Here is a 23,547-nt window from a genome sequence, read left to right as displayed (position 1 = left end):
TTCTTCTTTCCAATCAAAACAACATGGACTGAAACAGAATGTTTTCTATCCCATTTGCTGCCGACAATACAAAATTGGTTATCATTTAATAAACTTGCACTTAATATTCAAAAAACAGAAATAATTTCTCTCTCAAAATTTCCATCAGATTCTACTCCATCTGAACTGTTGTTAAACAATCAGTCAAACTTATCAGTCATTAAACATGCAAGCCCATATAAACAATTTAACTCAAATATCACTCCATAAATTGCAACTTCTTTGTCATATAAAACCATATCTTGAACCCAAAGATTTTTGAACTGTTTTACAAACACTCCTATTTTCAAGTATGGATTATTGTAATTCTCTGCTTATTGGCATTCCTAAATACATAATTCAAATCATTTAAAATATAGCTGCCTGTTTATTAACTAATAAATCCAGTCGTGAACATATTACATCCATCCTAAAACTACACTGGCTGCCCATATCATTTTGGATCCAGTATAAACTCTGTTTTAATCGTTCATTCTTTAATTTTCAACTTGCATGCTCCATGGACAAATGCCATCATGAAGTTCTACTCTCCAGCTAGATCATTACACTTGGTAAATAAGTACTTCCTAGATATTCCGTCACCTAAACTTGTATGTTTTGACAAGATGTGCGAAACAGCACTCTCCACAGCAGGACCAATGTTCAATTGCCTCCTTTGATTACATATGTTGCAGTTCTTTCTTTTATTTTTTTCATTGCATACCTTTAAGGAATTTAATGTCAGTCTTTGGTTTAGATGCATAACCAGAATATGGTCAGGCACTGTGTTATATGCTAATTGACAGGACTGGAATTAAAATTTTGGCACCCATAGGCAGAGTACCATGGCGATTCCCCTTTGAAGCTTTGACATGTGGCCCTAAAGCAAGCAGAAGTAGGCTTCTCTTTTTGGCCTACATATTTGGCACCTTCAAAATTTGACATTCTAGGCAGAATTAATTTAGTCTTTCCACAATGGCCTTATCTTCCCTAAGTGCCCCTTCAACCCATCAATTTCTAACAGTTTACCAGTTCCCTCGCAGGCTTCCTGCTTTGAATATATTTTTTAAAGTGTTTATTATGAGGTTTGCCTGTACAGCTAACTTCTTTTCACGTTCTCTCTTAGCCTGCCTTATCATTGTTTTGCCAATCCTTATGTTTTTTCCTATTTTCCTCAGATGAATCCTTCTTCCAATTTTTGAAAGTAGATCTTTTAGCTAAAATAACCTCTTTCACCTCGCCTTTTAACCATGCCGGCAATTGTTAGGCCTTCCTTCTACCTTTCTTAATGAGTGGAATATATCTGGGCTGCGCTTCTAAGATGGTATTTTGTTTTAACAATGTCCATGCCTGTTGCACACTTTTAACCTTTGTAGCTGCACCTTTCATGGTTTTGTTTTGTTTTTATTTTAACTATTTTTCTCATTTTATCAAAATTTCCCTTTTGAAAGTTTAGTGCTAGAGCCATGGATTTACTTGTTATCCCCCTTCCAATCATTTATTCAAATTTGCTCATGTTATGTTCACTATTGCCAAACGGCCCAACCACTGTTAACCTCTCTCACAAAATCCTGCACTCCACTAAGAATTAGATCTAAAATAACCCCTTCTGTCAATGGTTCCTGAACCATTTGATCTCCCCGCCACCACCATCAAACCCCTCCAAATTCTACAAAACTCCATGGCCAGAATCATAACAGGCACACAAAAAAGGGAACACATTGGTTACCCATTTCCTTCCGCTCACAATACAAAACCCTCACCATCCTTCACAATTCTCTACACAAACATAATCATACCTGGCTCGACGAAATGCCTCGTTACCGTTCATCCGACCGACCCACAAGAACAACCCATGCAGGTACCCTACACACCCCGTCCCTAAAGGCAGCACATTCTACTCACACCAGAGAGAGAGCCTTCTCAGTCGCTGCCCCCACCCTCTGGAACTCCCTCCCCACCCTCCTACGCCAAGAGACATCCCTGCAAACTTTCAAGAAAGGAGTCAAAACATGGCTTTTCCGACAGGCCTATCCCGACACAAACCAAATCTAATCTCTCCCCAGCCCCTTCTGTCCGAATTTCCCCCACCCCTTCCTATGTTTCCCCCGCTTCCCCCCGCACCACCCATGGATACCCTAGAAGAAACAACATTCCCCTACGGCTTAATTTATTTTTTGATCATGATCGGTTAATGTGTCCTTATTGTAAGGAATAGTATTTTGTTCCAAGGTTACATCGTTATGGTTTTACTTTTGTTTTATTCTTTGTACATTGTTTTTGTTTTATTGTTTTATTGTATCACCCACCTGAGTTCTTTGTAAACCGGCATGATGTGCTGCACGAATGTCGGTAAATAAAAGTTAATAAATAAATAAATAAATAAAATAAATAAAACTGTAATTTATTCCATCCAGGAATTTTATCTCTCTAGCATGTCCTGATGTTTCACTTACCCAGTCAATACTGGGGTAATTGAAATCTCCCATTATTACTGCACTACAGTTTCATTAGCTTCCCTAAATTCTTCCCTAATATCCAACCACTTACTTGAATGCCTCCTTAAAAAGACAAGTTTTTAAAGTTTTCTGAAATAATTTGTATAAGAAATGGCTTGCAGTTCCAGTTCCAAACTGTTCCAAAGCTCAACTCTGCTAATAGAGTTGCAATGCCATCTTGTTTCCTGAAAATGGTCCATCTTAACAGATAGTAACTCAAATAAATAAATACATTATCTTATTTAAGCATTTTATAAACCGCCATTCCTAAGAAAGATCACAACGGTTCAGAAGAAACATTCATAGATCATAGTTATTCGATAGTTTGAGGTGACATTCATAATATGGGTTTATACATTCATAGGTCAGATCAATACATAACATAAACCTTAAACAAATTTGACAAAAATGAAGGAGCTTTACTCCTTAATGAATCAGTGATACCTTAAATTTGACACTTTGTTCCACTGGCAACCAGTGAAGCTGGTTCAACAATGAAGATATATGATGATGTTTCGAGGCCCTTGAAACTAATCTAGCATCTGAGTTCTACAAAGCTATACTGCTTTTAATCCAGATTTAGAAACTCCAAAGAAGACAGAATTCCCATAATCCAATATTGTTAAAACAAATACTAGAACAATAGTTCTAAAATCATCTTGTTCCAATAAAGATATGAGTTGACATAACTGGAGTAATTTCATATATCCTACTGATAAAACTGACTTCAGCTATTAATGCCAAGATAGGGAGGAATCCATATAGAATCCCAAATTCCGAACACAACCCTGAAAGTGTATATATGCCCCTCCCACTAAGATAGCAAGTACACTTACACCTCCTTAATAGCAGAAGTAAAGTTATGCAGCATTAGACCTGGACACCGTACAGGCACATAGGCACTTTCATGAATATCTCTTTCTCCTTCCCTGTAACAATATGCCCTGCCCACATCATGCTCATATTCACCCCTTTTTTGTTTGGCGTGGGATATTTGTGCATTGGGAGATAAGCGAGCATGTGGGCATTTTTTAAAATTCTGTGGGCCTGCGCATGTCCTACATACACATGTATCAATTAATTTTGGCATGTGCTGGGCTTTTAACATTCACCTTTAAATGTTTTACTGAAGCACTCTTCTAGACCAGCATTATATATTCATGATTAATATTGCCCAACACACAGTGGAAATATTTCCAGTGTGTTCCATTCATCACTTCCAATAAATATAAGTATAACTGAGCCTCTCTTCTTATGTATTTTTCTTTTCACAGTGTCCCTAGTGATGGGTATTCCCACTGTGAAAAGGAACAAAGAAAGTTATCTATTGGAAACATTGACTTCTCTCTTCTATGAGATGACTGAGGAGGAAAAAAATGACTGTCTTGTGATTGTCTTTGTAGCAGAGGTAAGTCAATATGGAAAAATATTATACAACTTGACATTCACACTTGAAACTGCAGAACATACTGACTACCTGCATTTTGTTTATTGGTGAGTGGAGTCTGCTGGAGATAGCTTTGTAATAAACATAAACAAGTAAATTTTCAACGGCCCATGCGTGCAAATACCGGCGGTTTTGTGTGTGGCTGGGCCATGCACGTAACCACCAATACCCACAAGAGTGCCGGGCCTCTCAGAAGGGGCGAGCCGGGGGGGGGTGGTCTGGGCAGGGTGGGGCAGGGAAAGACCGCTGTCTCGGGGAAGCATATGCTGGCAGTTGGCCAGCGCACAGAATCTACTGCTGCTCCAAATTAAAAAAAAAAAATTTAAGAGTAGGTAGGGGGTAGGGTTTGGGGAGGAGTGGCGAAGAGGTAGGAAGGGTAGGGTTAGTCATTGGAAAGTTACCTCCCAGTCCGCTGCATAACTGGCGCGGACTGGGAGGGAACTGGGAGAGGGCGCGGAGGAGGCCATCTGCCTGCACCTGTGCGCGTGGATGGCAAAATCCGCTGTGTATGTGCTAGCAGATATCGTATTTTATAACACATGGACAGGCGCGCCCTCCTTTGAAAATCGACCCCCAAAGAGTAATATGAAAGGAAATGGAAGCACCTGTATTTTGTTGTTAAGGGCTAATTTCCTCATTTTATAATCTTTTCTGGATAATCCCTCTGAAACAAGAGATCATCAGCTCTTCTAACTTTCCACAATCTACTCAACCTTAGAGATTGTTCCAGTGGTAGATTTTCTCAGGTAATTTGAACAGAAATTGTAATAATTCAAAAATTGGAAATACAACATTAAGAAAGTCCTAAACATTTAGAGGTATATTTTAAAAGCCTTGTGTGAGCAAACCAGCCATATACATGTATAAGTGGGCAGCGTGGGAGGACGCGCGTACATTCATGTACGAGTGCCCAGAAAAAGTAGGTGGAAAAGGGGCAAGATATGGGCATTCTAGAGGCAGTACCAGCACTGACACACATAACTGCTACAGCTTCTCAGTAGGCATAGAGGTCTGGTGAACATCTGGGAAAGAGAGAGAGAGAATCTTTTATAAGGCTCAGCTTGATACTCTATATATATGGACCTTTGTTAAGGGGGCATTTTGATTCAGGATGAGTTTTCGAGAGGTGGACTGGGGTTGGGGAGGGTGTTAGACAAATTTGGAGGTAGCCATTGTAAAACTGACATCATTAAAGAATTTTAGACCTTATAAGTGATGAAAAGGAATTGATTTGTACAATGCACCTAGCAGAGATTGCAGTGTACAAATCAACTCTTCATCACTTATAAGGTCTAAAATTCTTTAATGATGTCAAGTTTACAATGAATACCTCTGAATGTTTCTGTAACACCATCCCCCTAACTCCAACCCACCTCCCAAAAACTCACCCCAAATCAAAGTATCCCTTTACAGTGGTCCATATATAGAGTATCAAGCTGAGCCTTTTAAAGAGTCTCTTTCTCTCTCTGAATCTACATGCATATTTTATAAAATAATATATACCTTTTGCGCGTGGCTAGATAAGGGTGCACACACGGCCCATGGTAGGAAGTAAGGTATTTTACTTATTACCAGCTTTCTCAATGCTCATGAAGGGGATCACAAAGATGCAAAGTCCTTTGGTTTGTCCCTTACATGGTGACCTGGGCTGAACTAGCTTTTCATCTTGCATCTATTCTTCAAACTCTCCAGGGCTTATGTAAGTCTTTGCATATCAAAACATCTGTTGTCCTCTACTTGGAGCAGACCAAAGTCCTTTTTGCTTCATTTGATCCCAACAGACCTGGGATTGCTGTAATAAAATTAGCATTGTGTAATTTGTTAGCCAAATGGATCTGACTCTGAGAGGACATCAGGGCTCATAATGTCAGAACCATAGTAGCATAAGTTTAACGTAATGTGCTCTTTATCGCAAATGTGTTAGTATTGTGACTGTGAGCTGCTTAGAATTACTTATGTTCCTTTGCTTTTCTACTACATCAGACCAGAATGATTAGGTTTAATCCTTCATCCAGTTGAGGCAAAGAACATTCTTTTTTTTTTTATCCTGTACATCACTACTACATATGTGTGGTGCAGTGACAGCTAAGACAGTATTCACTGCCTCTAGTTGATGGAAGAGCTACTGATTGAGCAGCAGTATTATATATTTTATTGGTCTGACCATTTTATCTGAGATGTTCAAATTGATTGGGCCAAGCCCCTGTAATTTTTAGAGTAGCGACCCAGAATTTGATTATGCTTACCACGCCCATAAGAGAGTTCATGGCTAAGCAACTTAAAGTGTAGATTTTAAAAAAATACGCGCGCGCACATGGACACAAGATTTTATGACATGTGATCGCCAGTGCGCACATGTTATAAAATTGGGCCACGCGCACATGTGCGCTGGATTTTGTAATTCGCACATGCAAGGGGGGGTAGATTTTAGCTAGCTTTGCGCGGCAACACATCTCAGCCTTCCCCAGTTCCCTCCCAGTCCGCTCCAATTAAGGAGTGGATTGGGAGGGAGCTTCCTTACCCCCTACCCTAGCCTCCCTTCCCCTTTGCCTCTCCTCCCCACTCCCTAAAACTAATCTGCCTTACCTAATTTTTTTTGTTTTCTAAGTTGCTGCTCCTCCGGAGCAGAAGCAACTTGCGCGCACTGGCCGACTGCCGGTGCGAGCTTCCCCGGCACAACAGCAAATGGCCGCTGTACCGGCACCTCCAGCTCCTCCCCTTTCCGTCCACTGGACCGCCCCCTTTTCAGGTCCCAACACTTAATCGCGTATCGGGGTTTACGCGCATGGGCAGGCCCATTTGAAAATAGGCCTGGCGTGCATAAGGCCCGGCCATGCACTTAAACCCCGGGATTTACGCACACCGGGGTTTAAACAGTTACCCTTTAGAGCATATATCTAAGGCATGAATTTTGTTTTGAGCCATGAATCTGTAATTTTTACAGAATAGTGAGCAAAAATTTGGATATGCTCCCATTCCTATCAAAGGTTTTTTGTTTGGTTAAGCCAATATATTGAATATATCTATTAAAGAAAAAACAGATGTAAACTTGTCAGGCTGGGAAGCTCTGTGAAGATTACTTTATCCCAGGACAAGCAGGATGCTAGTCCTCACATATGGGTGACGTCAGTAACGGAGCCCTAGTGCGGGAAAACGTCTGTCAAAGTTTCTAGAAACTTTTGACTGGCCCTGTGAGGCCACTGTGCATGAACAGCATGCCATGATATTCTCTGCCACAGGGGTCTCACTTCAGTCTTCGTTTTTCCGCGCCGCTGGTTAGCAGCACGGACACCGGAGCCCTCTGAGTTTATCTCAGTTTCTGACTAAAAAACAGTCATTTTTTACCTAAATTCTCCCTCACAGGATCTCACTTCTCTCACCTCACCGGCTGGTGAATTAATTCAGTGTTACTTTTCAAAAAACGCTGCTCTCTTTTTTTCAGTTATCAACGGCCGTCGGTGATACCATGGCGTCGGGTTTTAAAAAATGCCCGACTTGTAACCGAACAATGTCGGTTACAGATCCGCACTTAGAGTGCGTTCGATGTCTGGGTGATCAACATGGTATCTCCTCTTGCCAGCAATGCCAAGAGATGACACCCAAAGGAAGAAAACTGCGTCAGGAGAAAATTCAACAGCTCTTCAGTCTGCAGTTGATTCCCTCTCCATCCACTTCATCGAAGTCCTCACCGGTAGGAGCTTCTAAAAAAGTTCTATTAAAAAAGCGCAGACCGGATGGTTCAGGAGACAAATCCTCCCCAACGCCATCGACATCATCAATTCTCTCGGCAGCAGAGGTAAGGCCTAGACATAAGCACCGTCATCGGCATGCCTCTGTGTCACCGTCGGGATCTGTCCGCGAGAAACCGAGTGAAAAGCGGGCTAAGCGCACGGACACCTCGATGCCTGATAGGCCTACCACGGCATCAGTTACACTGCAGACAGGGTCATCTCCGCCTCCACCGGTGTCACTTCCTACCCCGATACCGCAAGACTTCACATCATTTATAAAGGAAGCGGTATTGCAAGCCATCAAAGAGCACTTACCGGTGACTACACCGATGCCAGCGACATCGCCGATGCCGGTGACGTCTGCCTTGACAACGACGTCACCGATGCTGGCACAACCAGTGCCGATATCCGATCTACCACCGATGACGGCACCGATTCCGGGACCTCTCCCGATGCCGAGCACCATCCAGATTCCGGGAACTTTCCTGTCACCAGGACCCTTCCCGATGCCGTAGGAAACATCGATACAGCGCACATCAGTTTTTTCCTCGATATCCACATCGATGCCTCCCCTTTCATCAGGCATGACATCGATGCTATCCGCAGCTTCGGTTCCAGCATAGATGCCGATCGCTACCACTGCGGCCACACATCCACCTACTGGAAGGTTGTCTATACCATCGGTTCCAAAACCAAGATCCTCGATGCCATCCACGTCAACTCTAACACCTACGATGCCACTTCCTTCTGGAGATGCTGCATCGTCTGAAGCAGCACTGTATTCAGTGATTCAGAAGAAATATCAAGACTTACTGGATTCCTTGTCCTCTAATCCGCTGGAAGAGGATTCTTCTTTTCAGGAACCCATTCCAGGACCCTCTGGTGTACCTCCTCTACCTACAACTGCCAAGCCACGTCCACACACTCCAGATTACGACACATGGAGTGATACACAATCAGACACCTCTGAAACTTTTATGTCTGACCCTTCTCCACCACACCCAAGGAAACAATCCCCACCAGAGGACCTCACTTTTTCTGCCTTTGTTCAAGACATGGCTGACTCTATCCCCTTTAAGTTAGAGTCCAAACAGGATCTACATCACCAAACCCTTGAGGTATTGCAATTTGTTGATCCTCCCAAACAAATTATGGCAATACCTATTCATGATGTTCTCCTTCAGCTTCAACACAGAATGTGGGAACATCCTTGTTCTATTCCTTCCATCAACAAAAGAATGGACTCAACATACTTAGTCCAAGCTGCACCAGGTTATCAAGAATCCCAACTACCACATACTTCAGTAGTTGTTGAATCAGCACAGAAGAATGCAAAGAGAACAAGAGTACATTCTTCTAATCCTCCGGGGAAGGACAACAGGTTTCTAGATACTCTAGGTCGTAAGGTATTCCAGGGTGCAATGCTAAACTCCAGAATAGCAGCTTATCAATTATATATCACCCAATACCAAAGAAACCTCTGGAAGCAGATGGAGGATTTTATCCCATCTCTCCCCCAAGAATACAGAGAGTCAGCACAAAACCTCATCCACAAAGCTTTTGAGGCTGGAAAACACGAGGTGAGAGCTGCATATGATTCTTTCGAAACAGTATCAAGAGTTGCAGCTTCAGGTATAAGTGCCAGGAGGTGGGCCTGGCTTAAGGCCTCGGACCTTAGGCCAGAGGTCCAAGATGAACTGGTGGACCTCCCCTGCACAGGGGACAATTTGTTTGGTACTAAAGTTCAAGAAACAGTCTCCCAATTAAAGGAACATAATGAGACCTTAAGGCAGCTATCCTCTCTGCCTCAGGATCCTACCACACATGCTGCTCGAAGAACTCAAAGGAGAGAAATGCGGAGGCCTTACTATCGTCAAAAACGATTTTATCCTCCAGCAACTAGGCCTAGACAATCAAGGACTCAGCACAGGACACAGCATCATCAGCAGAGAGCACCCAGGCCCCAGCCTGCTACTCAAACAGGCCCTGCGGCAGGCTTTTGAAGATATCTTCAGAGAACTAAGCCAATCAAACAATCCTCGATCAGAACTCCCTGTAGGAGGCAGATTATCCAAATTTTACAACAATTGGATAACAGTAACAACGGATCAATGGGTTCTGTCCATAATATCTCGAGGTTACAAACTCAATTTCCTCTCAATTCCCACAGAATTTCAACCACCCCAGCTTCATCTCAACAAAAATCACATTCTTCAACTTCAAATAGAATTATCCACCCTTCTGAAAGCCAGGGCTGTGGAACCGGTGCCCCGGTCTCAGCAGGGCAGAGGATTCTACTCCCGATATTTCCTCATTCCAAAGAAAACAGGAGGCCTAGGACCCATCCTAGACCTCAGAAATCTCAACAAATTTCTAAAAAAGGAAAAGTTCAGGATGGTCTCTCTAGGCACCATGCTTCCACTTCTCCAAAAAGAAGATTGGCTTTGTTCTCTGGATCTACAAGACGCTTACGCTCATATTCCAATATTCTCTCCTCATTGCAAGTACCTGCGCTTCATAGTAGGCCACCAACATTTCCAATACAGAGTACTGCCATTCGGACTCTCCTCTGCTCCCAGAGTATTCACCAAATGTCTGGCAGTGATAGCAGCACACTTGCACAAACAAGGTGTCCATGTCTCCCCATATCTAGACAACTGGCTCATCAGAAGTCAATCTCAACAAGGAGCAATAACTTCTCTCAACCAGACAATTGCTCTACTTCACTCCACGGGATTTCTCATCAATTATCAAAAGTCCCATCTCACACAGTCTCATCTGCTCCAATTCATAGGAGCAGAACTGGATATCACCCTTGCAAAAGCCTTTCTACCCGAGGATCGAGCAGAAACACTATCCTTGCTAGCAAACTTGATTAACTCCAAGACACAAGCAACGGCTGATCAGTTTCTAACCTTACTGTGCCTATGTGGACCTTACAGTTACCAGATCAGGGGAAACTGTCTGTCCCATCGATAAATGAGTACCAAATACAAATGGTATGATCTAGGGTATTCTAATTTGCTGGTCCATCTCATGGAACAGCCTGCTGTTGGCCCTTAGATTAGAGTCTGATGTAAAGAAATTATATAAAGACATGAAAACATATTTGTTCACTGAGACTTACGCAGAGATTACAAACTAATGGGAATTATGTGAGTTTTATAAATAAAGATTGACTTATGTAGGTGTATGATTTGAATGTTTTTATGTATTATGGTTTTTAAGTGTATAATGTACTACATGTTTTATATTGATTGTGATCTGCCTTGTATAATTTTATTGAGAAAGGCGGAATATAAATTTATGAATGAATAAATAAATCTAGGTCGACCCATATGCTATTCCTCCCCTATTATCCAATCAGATCTCTCCCCCCCCTTCTTGCTTCCTTTTAAACTCCCTCCCTTTAAACTCGAATTTCCACTCAGGTAGTCGTCAGAACTTTTACCAATATTAGTTCTCGGTTCTGAATTTCACTCACGCCAATTATTCTCATTAATGCACTCTTCTATTATATATTTCATATTTATTCTCTTGTTATATGCTTCCTTTCTACCACTTTGTTCAATTTGTTTTTATGTAAAACCGTTGGCGATTTTCTGTTTAAATTGTTTTATGTAAAGCCTTGGACGATTATATAAAGCCCTAGGAGATTTTCTGTTTCATGTAAACCGGAGTGATTTGTATTTTCATACAGGAACCTCGGTATATAAAGAATTAAAAATAAATAAATAAAATAAATACTGATATAGTATCACTGAAGAAATGGATACTAATTCTTAATGTAGATATTTATATTGATGCAGTACAGCTAGAAATCCAATATAGCTACACAATTTAAAAATAAAACCTTGGAAATTCAATGCAAAAATCTTGGTTAGAAAAATGTTATGTTACAATGTAAAACACAAAATCAGGAAATTCAGAGTTATGGACACCAAAGTGCTGTTTTGCACTATGATTACATAATAAATTATAGCACAAATGGTTTTCTATGGCAGAGCTTTCCAAACTTTTCATGTTGGTGACACACTTTTTAGACAAACATAATTTCGTGACACAGTAATTCAGTCTACTAGCAAACCAGAAGGTAAAGGTTAAACGAACGAAATGTATTTCGACAATTTATGTATGTTTCCTTAAATATATACATAATAAAATGTTTCACGACACAACCTATCTTGTGAAAACCTTTCGTTTATCCCAGGACAAGCAGGATGCTAGTCCTCACATATGGGTGACATCACTTCTAAAAGGGGGCTTCTACAAACTTCAAATCCTCAAAAAACTGAAGCCCCTTCTCCACGCCCATGACTTCCGCACTGTTATGCAAACCACCATACTATCTAAACTCGACTATTGCAACTCCCTTCTCCTAGGCCTCCCTGCCTCTACCATTAAACCCCTTCAAATCCTTCAAAATGCTATGGCAAGAATCTTAACAAACACCAGAAAAACTGACCATATCACTCCCATACTCCAAGATCTCCATTGGCTCCCCATCACCTTCCGTTCCCAATACAAAACACTTACCATTCTCCATAACACATTATACAATAACAATTCACCCTGGCTTGAAGATATGCCACAATTCCGTCAAGCTAATCGCCCCACTAGAAACTCCCTTGCTGGTACTCTCCAAACCCCCTCACTTAAAATTGGGCACCTTACCACTACTAGGGATAGAGCCTTCTCCATTGCGGGCCCTACCCTCTGGAATTCCCTACCCGTCAAACTCCGCTTAGAACCGTCCCTGAGCCATTTCAAAAAAGGAATCAAGACATGGCTGTTTAAACAGGCATACCCCAATTCCTCTCAATCCTAGTCATTGTCCTCCTTGAACGACCCCAGTCCCAGCTCAGCCTATAGTCCTTCTCCCTGACCTCCCCTATACCATCCCAGTACCCCCACCCGCTCCCTCCCTTTTACCACCTCTGTACCCTCCCTCCTAACATCCCTGCACCCCCCCCTCCCTCCCCTAGCGCCCCTAGCCTCCCCCTACCCCGCCCTCTCACCCCCTAGTAACCTCTCCCTAAAAGTACCCTCACTCTAATGTACCCTGTTCCCTCCACCCCCTCCACTCCTTTTCCCCTCTTCCCTCCCTCCCTACCCCCCCTAGCACCAGCATTTAATTGTACATACGTGCACTTGTCTCTGTCATACTGTAAATAAGTTTCATATGCTAAGTTCTTAAGTGCACATGCCCCTTAACATTGTTTATTAGTTCATTTGCATATCTAATCCTAATATGAATGCAAATAGTTGTAACTCTGCTTGCTGACTCTCTTTTCCTGTACCTCTGTATATCATCCAGTTAACCCCCCTCCCCCGTTCATTGTAATTTCCTTTCTCAGTTACTTGTAAACCGACATGATGTGTCCTACGAATGCCGGTATAAAAAAGTGTTAAAATAAATAAAAATGTATTTATTTATTTATTTAACAGTTTTATATACCGAAATTCTTGTAAGGGTTTACAAATCAGTTCGGTTTACATTGAACAGAAACAGTGCTTCAGTAAATGAAAGCAATTACATTGAACATTGACAGAGCTTCAAATGTGAACAATTACAAAGAACTAATAATAAAATATCTTGTTAACCAAAAAACAAGCAGAATAACATTTAACATTTGTACAGAAAACAGTGTCTCAAAGAGAGTAAATATAATACATACATGATCGCAGAGGCTTAGGTCTTGAACTAAGCAACAGAAAACTAGGGGTTGACGCTAAGGTATAGCACCAAACTGAAATCATGGAACAGAGGGGCATATGAGGGTGTCACTGTACAAATATAATAAACGGCTACTGGGGTGAAGATTAGGTATGTGAACCGTAGTGAAGGCAACAGGAGCTAAGTAGAAGAGCAAAATCTAAACATGAAATTTTTTTGACTAAGGAGATATAAATGAGAAGGAAAAGTGTAAATACTGCTGAGGAACGGGGAGGAATTTAATTCAGAGGATTATCTGAATGGGAAAAGGCCTGATTGAACAACCAGGTTTTGAGTCTTTTCTTAAAAGTAACCGGGCAGTGTTCTAGCCGTAGGTCTGGAGGGAGAGAATTCCAGTGTTTTGGACCAGACGCTGAGAGGGCTCTCATTCCTGAAGTTGTTTTTAGAAAGGGAACCTGGAGGGTGTCTTTATATGCTGCTCTTACCGGCCTGAATGGTAAGTGCAGTCTGAGAGGGAACTTGAGATCCAAAGGTGTGATGTTGAATATCGCTTTGTGGGTGATGGTTAGAACTTTGAACAGTATTCTGAAATTGATAGGGAGCCAGTGGAGGATCTTCAGAATGGGGGTGATGTGGTCCCATTTTTTGGATCTGGTTAGAATCCTGGCCGTGGAATTTTGTACCATCTGTAATGGCTTGATAGTATTTGCAGGGAGGCCGATCAGAAGTGAGTTGCAATAGTCTATCTTTGAGAAAATGATTGCCTGAAGTACTGTACGGAAGTCTTGGAAGTGGAGGAGAGGTCTGAGTCGTTTTAAAACTTGGAGTTTGAAAAAGCAGTCCTTGGTGGTGGTGTTGATGAAGCTTTTGAAGTTAAGTTGTTTATCCATGAGGACTCCTAAATTTCTGACTTCGGAGGAGAAAGAAGGAAGGGTTGCAGGAAGTGGGTTAAGCTGTGTAAAATTGCCATCGTGTGAGATAAGTAGATATTCCGTCTTTTTTGTGTTCAGGATCAAGTTAAGGCTTGATAGAAGGTTGTTTATGGACTTGAGGCAGGTGTCCCAAAACTCGAGGGTTTTGCTTAATGATTTGGTAATTGGTAAGAGAATTTGTACGTCGTCTGCATACAGATAGAAGATTAGATTAAGACTAGTGAGGAGATGGCAGAGAGGGAGGAGGTAGATATTGAAGAGGGTTGGAGTAATGTAATCAGTAATCAGTAATGGAGCCCTATACGGAAAAACGTCTGTCAAAGTTTCTAGAAACCTTTGCCTGGCACTGTGTGTCTACTGAGCATGCCCAGCATGCCATGATATTCTCTGCCACAGGGGTCTCCCTTCAGTCTTCTTTTTTCCGCGGAGCGGTTAGCCTCGCAGTTAAATTGGAGTCCTGTGAGTTGATTTTCACTATATACAAAAAAGTTCTGAAAAGAACCGAAAAACTTCGACACCGTAGGGGTCTCCCATTTTTTTACATCGCAATAAGTTTTTCTCTTTTTGCCGTGTTGTTTATCCTAAAGTCATCGACGGCTGTCCGACTTAATGGCTACGGGATTCAAGAAATGCCCGGTTTGTTTTCGTACGATGTCCATCACGGACCCACACTTAGTGTGTGCTCTGTCTCGGTGACAAACACGACGTCCTTTCCTGCCCAAAATGTGCTGAGATGACACCAAAGGGCAGAAGACTCCGGATGGAGAAAATGGAACACCTGTTCCTTCTGCAGTTAATCCCCTCGACATCGACGTCCACACAGTCGTCTCCGGCTGGAGCGATCCGTAAGGTCGTCCTTAAGAAGCGAAGACCGGATGAAGCGGGGGATAGGGCATCTCCATCTCCGTCAGTTTCCTTGATAAAATCGATGTCGGGCATTGAACTCAAACAGAAACATCGTCATCGTCATCGGAGGCCTCACGATCCTGAGACCGACCCAATAACCGGCGGTCCATCGAAGGATCATGGATCAGCATCTAAGAAACCTCGGAGGGGTGACGCTTCGTCGAGGCCTTCCACTCCACGGCGATCTCCACCAATATTGGTGCTGGGAACTGTACCTCCCCAGGGCTCTGTGGAGGTACCGGAATCGCCATCGCTGCCTCCCCCTATAGCTGCTCTGGTCTCACCAGCTATGTGGGTGGAACTGGACGGCTATATCCGCCAGGCAGTTAGGAATGCGCGCCTCAACACGATGCTGGCACCGACTCTACCTTTGAGGTCAGCGCCATTGCCACTCCTATCTCCATCGATTCCATCGACACCGGTACCGATACCGTTTCCAGTTCCATTGGAGACACTTTCGATGCCACTTCCAATATCCTCACCGGTCCCATCACCGATTCCGCCGATTCCGATGCCACTACTGGTTCCTCCGGAGATACCACCGATGCCAATGCCGGATTTATCTCTTTTTGCGCCAATTTTGGCAAAATTACATACGCTCATCAGCGCAATCCCTGTAAAACCTCAGGAAGTACCATTGCCACCGAGGGGACAAGACACTGTCGGAGAATCACCGATTCCTGAGCCCATTCCGGGTCCATGGGGGGTTCCTCGTCCTGTTCCACCAATGTCTCCGTTGTTTCCATCGATGCCTAAGAAACAACCATCGATGCCATCGGGGCATACAATGCCTAGACCACATACACCGGAGACGTGGAAGGATACTGACACTGACACCTCTTCAGAAGAGGTCCTATCAGAACCATCTCCTCCAGAAGAACGAAGAAAATCCCCTCCAGAGGATTTATCCTTCTCTACCTTCATTAGGGATATGGCGGACACCATTCCCTTTCAGCTACAATCAGAACAGGATGTCAGACAAAAAACATTAGAAGTGTTGCAATTCGTGGACCCACCTAAGGAGGTATTAGCAATACCGGTCCACGAAGTTCTCATAGATTTACTTCACAGACTATGGGAACATCCATGCTCCATACCTCCAGTCAACAAGAGGACTGATGCCACATACCTGGTTCAGCACATTCCAGGATTCCAGAAGACTCAACTTCCTCACCAGTCAGTGGTAGCTGAGTCAGCACAAAAGAAGTCCAAAAGGCTAAAAATTCATTCCTCAACTCCACCAGGAAGAGATAACAGATTCCTTGACAACATAGTCTCTCAACTCACACTCACACACAGACACACAATCTCTCAACTTATCTCATACACGCACACAATCTCTCAACTCATCTCATACACACTCTATGGGCCCTCAGCCTCTCTCTTACCTCTGGGCCTCCTCTTCACGGGTCGCTGCAGGATGGGCTCTGCAGCAGCCCTGATCTTCTCGGGCCGATCCGCGGCAGTGGCGGCCCTGATCTTCTCGGGCCGATCCGTGGCGGCGGCAGCCCTGCCACTGGGCCGCCTCCTCTTCTCAGCCCGCTGCAACAACACTGCTCCTCCTTCCTGCCCACGCGGCTTCGGCAACATTTTTCTTCCAGGGCCGCGCGGGCAGGAAGGAGGAGGAGCAACTGCATGTTTAGATGTGATCTTTTTCTTCGGGCCATGATGACGTGAGCTCCACCACGGCCCTGCTGATCTTTCTGCTGTGTGTCTCCAGCACAGCACAGCGATACTTCATTACTCAGCCGCCAGTGGGATGAGGTCCACCGGTGGCCGCATTGGCTCCCCCTGACCTCTCCTCAGTATACCACTTGCTCCGCCCCGTCACGTGCACCGGGCTTGCGCGACACACTGGCACACTGCAGGAGACACACTAAAGTGTTGCGACACACACTTTGGAAAGCTCTGTTCTATGGTATTCTACAATTATGTGAAATACAGAAGGTTAGAATTGTTTTCCATTTAATCAAGAAATAAAGTTTCAGACCGATACAGTAAAGTGCGTCCGCGGTTACCCTGCTTCTAACCCGCTTTCTACTCACAATTTTGCCGCGTTAGCCCAACCCGCAATTCACTATCCCTTTTAACCCATCCTTACCGCTTCTTTAAATCAACGGGTATCCCTTTCCGCCCACGGCATGTATATGAGATGTAAACGATCGGATTAGCTATTCCCCCCCCCCCCCCCCCCGCGCACCCTATCGCCTTTTTAACCTGCAGTTTAGCCGCGTGTTTAACCTGCTAATTTACCGCCTACCTCTACCCCTGCGTTAGAGGCAGGGGTAAGGGTAGACAGCAAACTTTCCCCCAAAAGAAAACCTAAAATCCCCTCCTCCCCGAAGCGACTGGACATGTAAAATATGTAAATCCTAAAATCCCCTCCTTCTCGTCAGTTCAGTGTGCTGCGGCAATCAAAAAAGCAAACAGAATGTTGGGAATTATTAGAAAGGGAATGGTGAATAAAACGGAAAATGTCATAATGCCTCTGTATCGCTCCATGGTGAGACCGCGCCTTGAATACTGTGTACAATTCTGGTCGCCGCATCTCAAAAAAGATATAATTGCGATGGAGAAGGTACAGAGAAGGGCTACCAAAATGATAAGGGGAATGGAACCACTCCCCTATGAGGAAAGACTAAAGAGGTTAGGACTTTTCAGCTTGGAGAAGAGACGACTGAGGGGAGATATGATAGAGGTGTTTAAAATCATGAGAGGTCTAGAATGGGTAGATGTGAATCGGTTATTTACTCTTTCGGATAGTAGAAAGACTAGGGGGCACTCCATGAAGTTAGCATGGGGCACATTTAAAACTAATCGAAGAAAGTTCTTTTTTAGTCAACGCACAATTAAACTCTGGAATTTGTTGCCAGAGGATGTGGTTAGTGCAGTTAGTATAGCTGTGTTTTAAAAAAGGATTGGATAAGTTCTTGGAGGAGAAGTCCATTACCTGCTATTAAGTTCACCTAGAGAATAGCCACTGCCATTAGCAATGGTAACATGGAAAAGACTTAGTTTTTGGGTACTTGCCAGGTTCTTGTGGCCTGGATTGGCCACTGTTGGAAACAGGATGCTGGGCTTGATGGACCCTTGGTCTGACCCAGTATGGCATTTTCTTATGTTCTTATGAAGCGACTGGACATGTAAAATATGTAAAACCTAAAACCCCCTCCTCCCGAAGCGACTCGACATGTAAAATATGTGAATAAGTGTAACCAACTTACTTTTTGTTTCTTTTTCAGCCCTTTCAGCCTTCTCTGCCGTCCTCCGGAGGGGGCAGCCGGCGGCGAAAGCGGCTTCCAGCGGCCCCCGCCGGCGAAGACGAACGCACGCCCGTAGTGCACGGGTGCTCAAGCCACCGAAAGCACATGGACGGGCGTACGCTTCGCTGGCCGTGAGGTCATGCGCTACGCTGGCTATAGCGCCCAAATTGACGGGCGCTCAAGCCAATGAAAGCACATGAACGCGCGTGCGTGACGTCACGGCGTACGTCACGCACGCCCGTCCATGTGCTTTCGGTGGCTTGAGCGCCCGTGCACTACGGGCGTGCGTTCGTTCATCTTCGCCGACGGGGGCCGCTGGAAGCCGCTTTCGCCGCCGGCTGCCCCCTCTGGAGGACGGCAGAGAAGGCTGAAAGGGCTGAAAAAGAAACAAAAAGTAAGTTGGTTACACTTATTCACATATTTTACATGTCAAGTCGCTTCAGGAGGAGGGGATTTTAGGTTTTCTTTGGTTAAAGTTGGGATCCACTTCCTGGTGCCTGTCATTTCAAATGACAGGTACCAGCGCACCCAGGATACTGTATAGGGGGCTGTATAAAGCGATTATACAGTAAAATGGATTGCGCTTCATGGGCGCGCGTTGGACGCGGTTTGAATTTGCACGGTTTTAATACAGTATCGAGCGTTAGGTGAGCCAGACTGTGCATGTGGCAAATGCGGGTACGCCCGGCACTAACGCAGCTCTTCCTACCGTTCCTTACTGTATCGGCCTGTATGTGAGTTAATTCCAAAGCCCTCTGGGAAATGAGTCACTAAGGGGAAAGAGGGGTGAGAGCAAAAGGAATTCTATGGGATAGAACTGGGCATATGGAATGGCAGAGACACATGGGGGAGAGGCATAAGAAATCACAAAAAAGAGTCATATAAATGAGAGATAAAAGGGATATAATTAGCATGAGAAGTAGAACAGATGAGTTGAGGGAATGCCCTCTACTGTAGTCAACTAGGAAGCTCCTTGGCAGTTTATGATAATGTTTATCATATATATTGACTGTGTGCTTAGCACTTTACAAGTTATATCATCAGGTTCCAAAGCCCCTGCTTTAATTATTTATGGGTACAGGGATACTGAGGAACTTGATCAAAGTCTCACAGTAAGTGGTGAACATTAAATTCAGAATAGTTTATTTCAAAAGCATTTTTTCCTTTTAAAATTTGCCTTGATATGTAGAGTATTAGCATTTTTTATTGGAAAATGCCCGACTCTGGCCAAGTTTCGCTCATAACAGAGCTGCCTCAGGGGCTACTGTAACAGGAATAAATAATACAATAATAAAATGACAATAACTTGAAAAAACACATGCATAAAAATTTGGAAAAACTTAAATATGTGTAAATACATATAAAAATGTGTGAATATCTTAAATAACACAGTTTGTTATATTGAAACCACAAAATGTCTATCAGAATCCTGTATTGGAGGGGTGGGGGGGAGAAGAACAGCTTGATGTGATCATTGAATATACACACTCTATTGTAGTACAATAAAAGATATATATTAAGATGACTGTGCTATTTATTTATACTAAAAAGTCGTGGATGAAAGATGGATACAAAACTTTTAAAATGATGATTTGAAAAAATGAGTGATGCATGTATCTTTGAAATTAAGATGATATAGATTCTACATAGATAATGGAACAATGTCAAAGTGCTCTGACGCGAAAGAAGTAGTGCACACTGATACTATGTTGATTACCTAGTCGCTTGCTACTTATCGTAGGATGTTACCTTAATGTTTATGTGCATTAAAAGGCTTTGAAAGAATCCAATGTTCATAAAATTCCTCACAAAACCTGTAGGGCAAAATGTAATGGACATAGTCAAATATCCGAATTGTAAAACGCCATGCAACAGGAGATCTCGCGATAGTGTCTCTTACTCTCCCGCCAAAAACACAGCCTTAATGTAATTATTCATCAGCTGGACTATTTGTCTATCCAGCTGATGAATAATTATATTAAGGCTGTGTTTTTGGCGGGAGAGTAAGAGACACTATCGCGAGATTAACACTTAAAAACCCGTTCAGACTTCATCCAAATTTCTTTTTACTGATCATGCGAAACAGGTAAGATGACTCATTTCTGATTGTTTCCATAAGTCTCTAAAAGATTAAAACATAGAAACATAGAAATTGCGGCAGAAGAAGACCAAACAGCCCATCCAGTCTGCCCAGCAAGCTACGCACTTTATCCATTTTTATTTCCCTTTTTCTCTCTCCCACCTGTTACTATTGGCTTCCAGTACCCTCCAGCCCTAATTCCCCTCCACCCCACCACCAATTTAGAGAGCAGCGCCGTATCTGCATCCAAGTGACATCCAGCTCAATTAGGGTAGCAACTGCTGTAACAAGCAGGCCACACCCTTGCCCCATACTCTTACCCACCCCTGTTATTTTTTGTTTGTTTTTTTTATTTTTTTGGAGATAGCAGCCCTCCATCCTTCCGCTCTGTGAAGGTGGAACAATAACTACTGGCCACTGGCATCCCGCTCCGTGAATGCCTCTGTGGCTACTGCCGCTCCGTGCAGTGTTTTGCTGCCTCCACTTTATTCACGCCCTCTAGACTTGATGGATCCACAGTATTTATCCCACGCCCCTTTGAAGTCCTTCACAGTTTTGGACTTCACCACTTCCTCCGGAAGGGCATTTCAAGCATCCACCACCCTTTCCGTGAAGAAATACTTCCTGACATTGGTTCTTAGTCTTCCTCCCTGGAGCCTCAGCTCGTGACCTCTAGTTCTGCTGATTTTTTTTCTGGCGGAAAAGGTTTGTCGTTGTCTTTGGATCGTTAAAGTTTTTCAAGTATCTGAAGGTCTGAATCATATCACCCCTGCTCCTCCTTTCCTCCAGGGTGTACATATTCAGATTCTTCAATCGCTAAGAAGGCTCTAAATTTAATATTACATCTGGTTTGACATGATACGAAGCCTGCATATATTTGGACCGGATCTCGGCCAGATTGTCAGACGCTTACAATCAATCGTACGAGTTCTTTTTTGTTTTTTTTAGTTTTAGATTTTATAAGTTTCCCACTCGCTGTTTGTTGATGCTGTTTAATTTCACGATATCCCGTCACGTATTATTTAAAATTTTCCTATTGATAATTATGATAGAATTACAATTAAACAAAATGTTTCCTTGCCGTTTTTACATCCGTTTTTCAGAGTGATCCGCTCGCTAAACATTTTTTGTGCAGTGAGTGAAATACCCATTTCTAACTGATTCGCAATCAAAATTAAACATTTCCTCCTCCGTGGTGGACAATTGTCTTTTAAATAACTCGGATGAGAATCTCCCGTTGCATGGCGTTTTACAATTCGGATATTTGACTATGTCCATTACATTTTGCCCTACAGGTTTTGTGAGGAATTTTATGAACATTGGATTCTTTCAAAGCCTTTTAATGCACATAAACATTAAGGTAACATCCTACGATAAGTAGCAAGCGACTAGGTAATCAGCATAGTATCACTGTGCACTACTTCTTTCGCGTCAGAGCACTTTGACATTGTTCCATTATCTATGTAGAATCTATATCATCTTAATTTCAAAGATACATGCTTCACTCATTTTTTCAAATCATCATTTTAAAAGTTTTGTATCCATCTTTCATCCAAGACTTTTTAGTATAAATAAATAGCACAGTCATCTTAATATATATCTTTTATTGTACTACAATAGAGTGTGTATATTCAATGATCACATCAAGCTGTTCTTCTCCCCCCCACCCCTCCAATACAGGATTCTGATAGACATTTTGTGGTTTCAATATAACAAACTGTGTTATTTAAGATATTCACATTGGAACAGGTACCTACACTAATGGTCTTTTCATTCAATTGTATTCACGTCCACTGACTCATTTGACACACATACATATTTTTCATTTATTGATGCTTATATCGTTCGTATGATATTTAAGAGATTTCATTTTTATTTTCATACATATTATTATTTATAGTTAATTGATTATCTTTTATGATTTTAATATGGTTTTTTAAGTTTTATATGTATTCACACATTTTTATATGTATTTACACATATTTAAGTTTTTCCAAATTATGTATGTGTTTTTTCAAGTTATTGTCATTTTATTATTGTATTATTTATTCCTGTTACAGTAGCCCCTGAGGCAGCTCTGTTATGAGCGAAACTCGGCCAGAGTCTTGCATTTTCCAATAAAGAATCCCTCACCATACCGATCTTCTTTTTTGTCCTGCTTTTCTGCAACATTGATCGGCTTCCGCTTTGTTTTCTGAATATCATCAAGAAGTTGAACATAGTAAAGAAACACTGGCTAGACTGAATTATTGTTCAGGTGTATTGTGATTGTTTCCTTAAACCATTTGTTTTTCCTCAGGTCAATGTTCAGTTCGTGAATGCTATTGCTGAAAGTATTAAACATGCGTAAGTAATGTAAGGTACATTCTGAAAATGTTCAGTGCAATTTTACCTTGTGTCGATTTTTCTTTGTCTGTTAGTGGGATTTTCAGTATTTGTATTCAGCAGTACACTATTCCTCTGAAAAGTAAGCACCATCAATTTCTCTGTGGTCTTTTGGTCTTCCCCAAGATTATGATTATTATTATTGTGTTTTCTATTGTGCATAAGAGACAGTCCCTGTTTCTTGGAGTTTAAATCTAGTGAAGACAGATAAGACACACAGATAATTCAAATCCTCAAATTTGTTTTTTTTTAGCAGGGATGCTATGACTCAGAAGTGCTAAGTAGTCAATGTCATAAGCTGTGCTGATCCCCAGTGCTTATTTTTATTCTGTTTTAACACTGGTTTTTCAGCGCTAACATAGCCCCAGTATGTAGATCTTAAAAACATAAGGTAAAACAGGAGTAAAAAGCCATGGCAGGATTAACGCATTTACATGTAAACTGCAGGGTATCAAACTTATTTACTATGCTTCCCTGCACTGCAGGGTAATAGCTTAGGACAGACTCATAGCATGCATCATATTACTGTGGGAAATTTAACTCCTGGGTCAGAGCAGGAGTTAAACCATGCATGGTAGAGTTGGCTGAACAGTGAACACTAAACACCTTC

The 23,547-nt window shown here is 42.5% G+C and overlaps 1 protein-coding gene across 3 annotated transcripts in view; it reads left to right on the top strand.

The window, feature by feature from the left end:
• Positions 1-23,547, top strand: part of MGAT4D (MGAT4 family member D) — a 481,639-nt gene that overhangs the window by 167,534 nt on the left and 290,558 nt on the right. For all 3 annotated transcript variants that reach the window (XM_029596826.1, XM_029596870.1, XM_029596782.1), the window contains 2 exons: positions 3,791-3,924; positions 22,852-22,898. In XM_029596826.1, coding sequence (XP_029452686.1) covers positions 3,791-3,924; positions 22,852-22,898 — 181 coding nt within the window. The remainder of the gene's footprint in view (positions 1-3,790; positions 3,925-22,851; positions 22,899-23,547) is intronic.

The sequence above is a fragment of the Rhinatrema bivittatum genome, chromosome 1 (genome assembly GCF_901001135.1).
Source record: "Rhinatrema bivittatum chromosome 1, aRhiBiv1.1, whole genome shotgun sequence".
In the NCBI taxonomy this organism is placed as follows: Eukaryota; Metazoa; Chordata; class Amphibia; order Gymnophiona; family Rhinatrematidae; genus Rhinatrema; species Rhinatrema bivittatum.
Note: the sequence above shows the minus strand (reverse complement) of the source record. Positions and strands in the feature narration are given on the sequence as shown.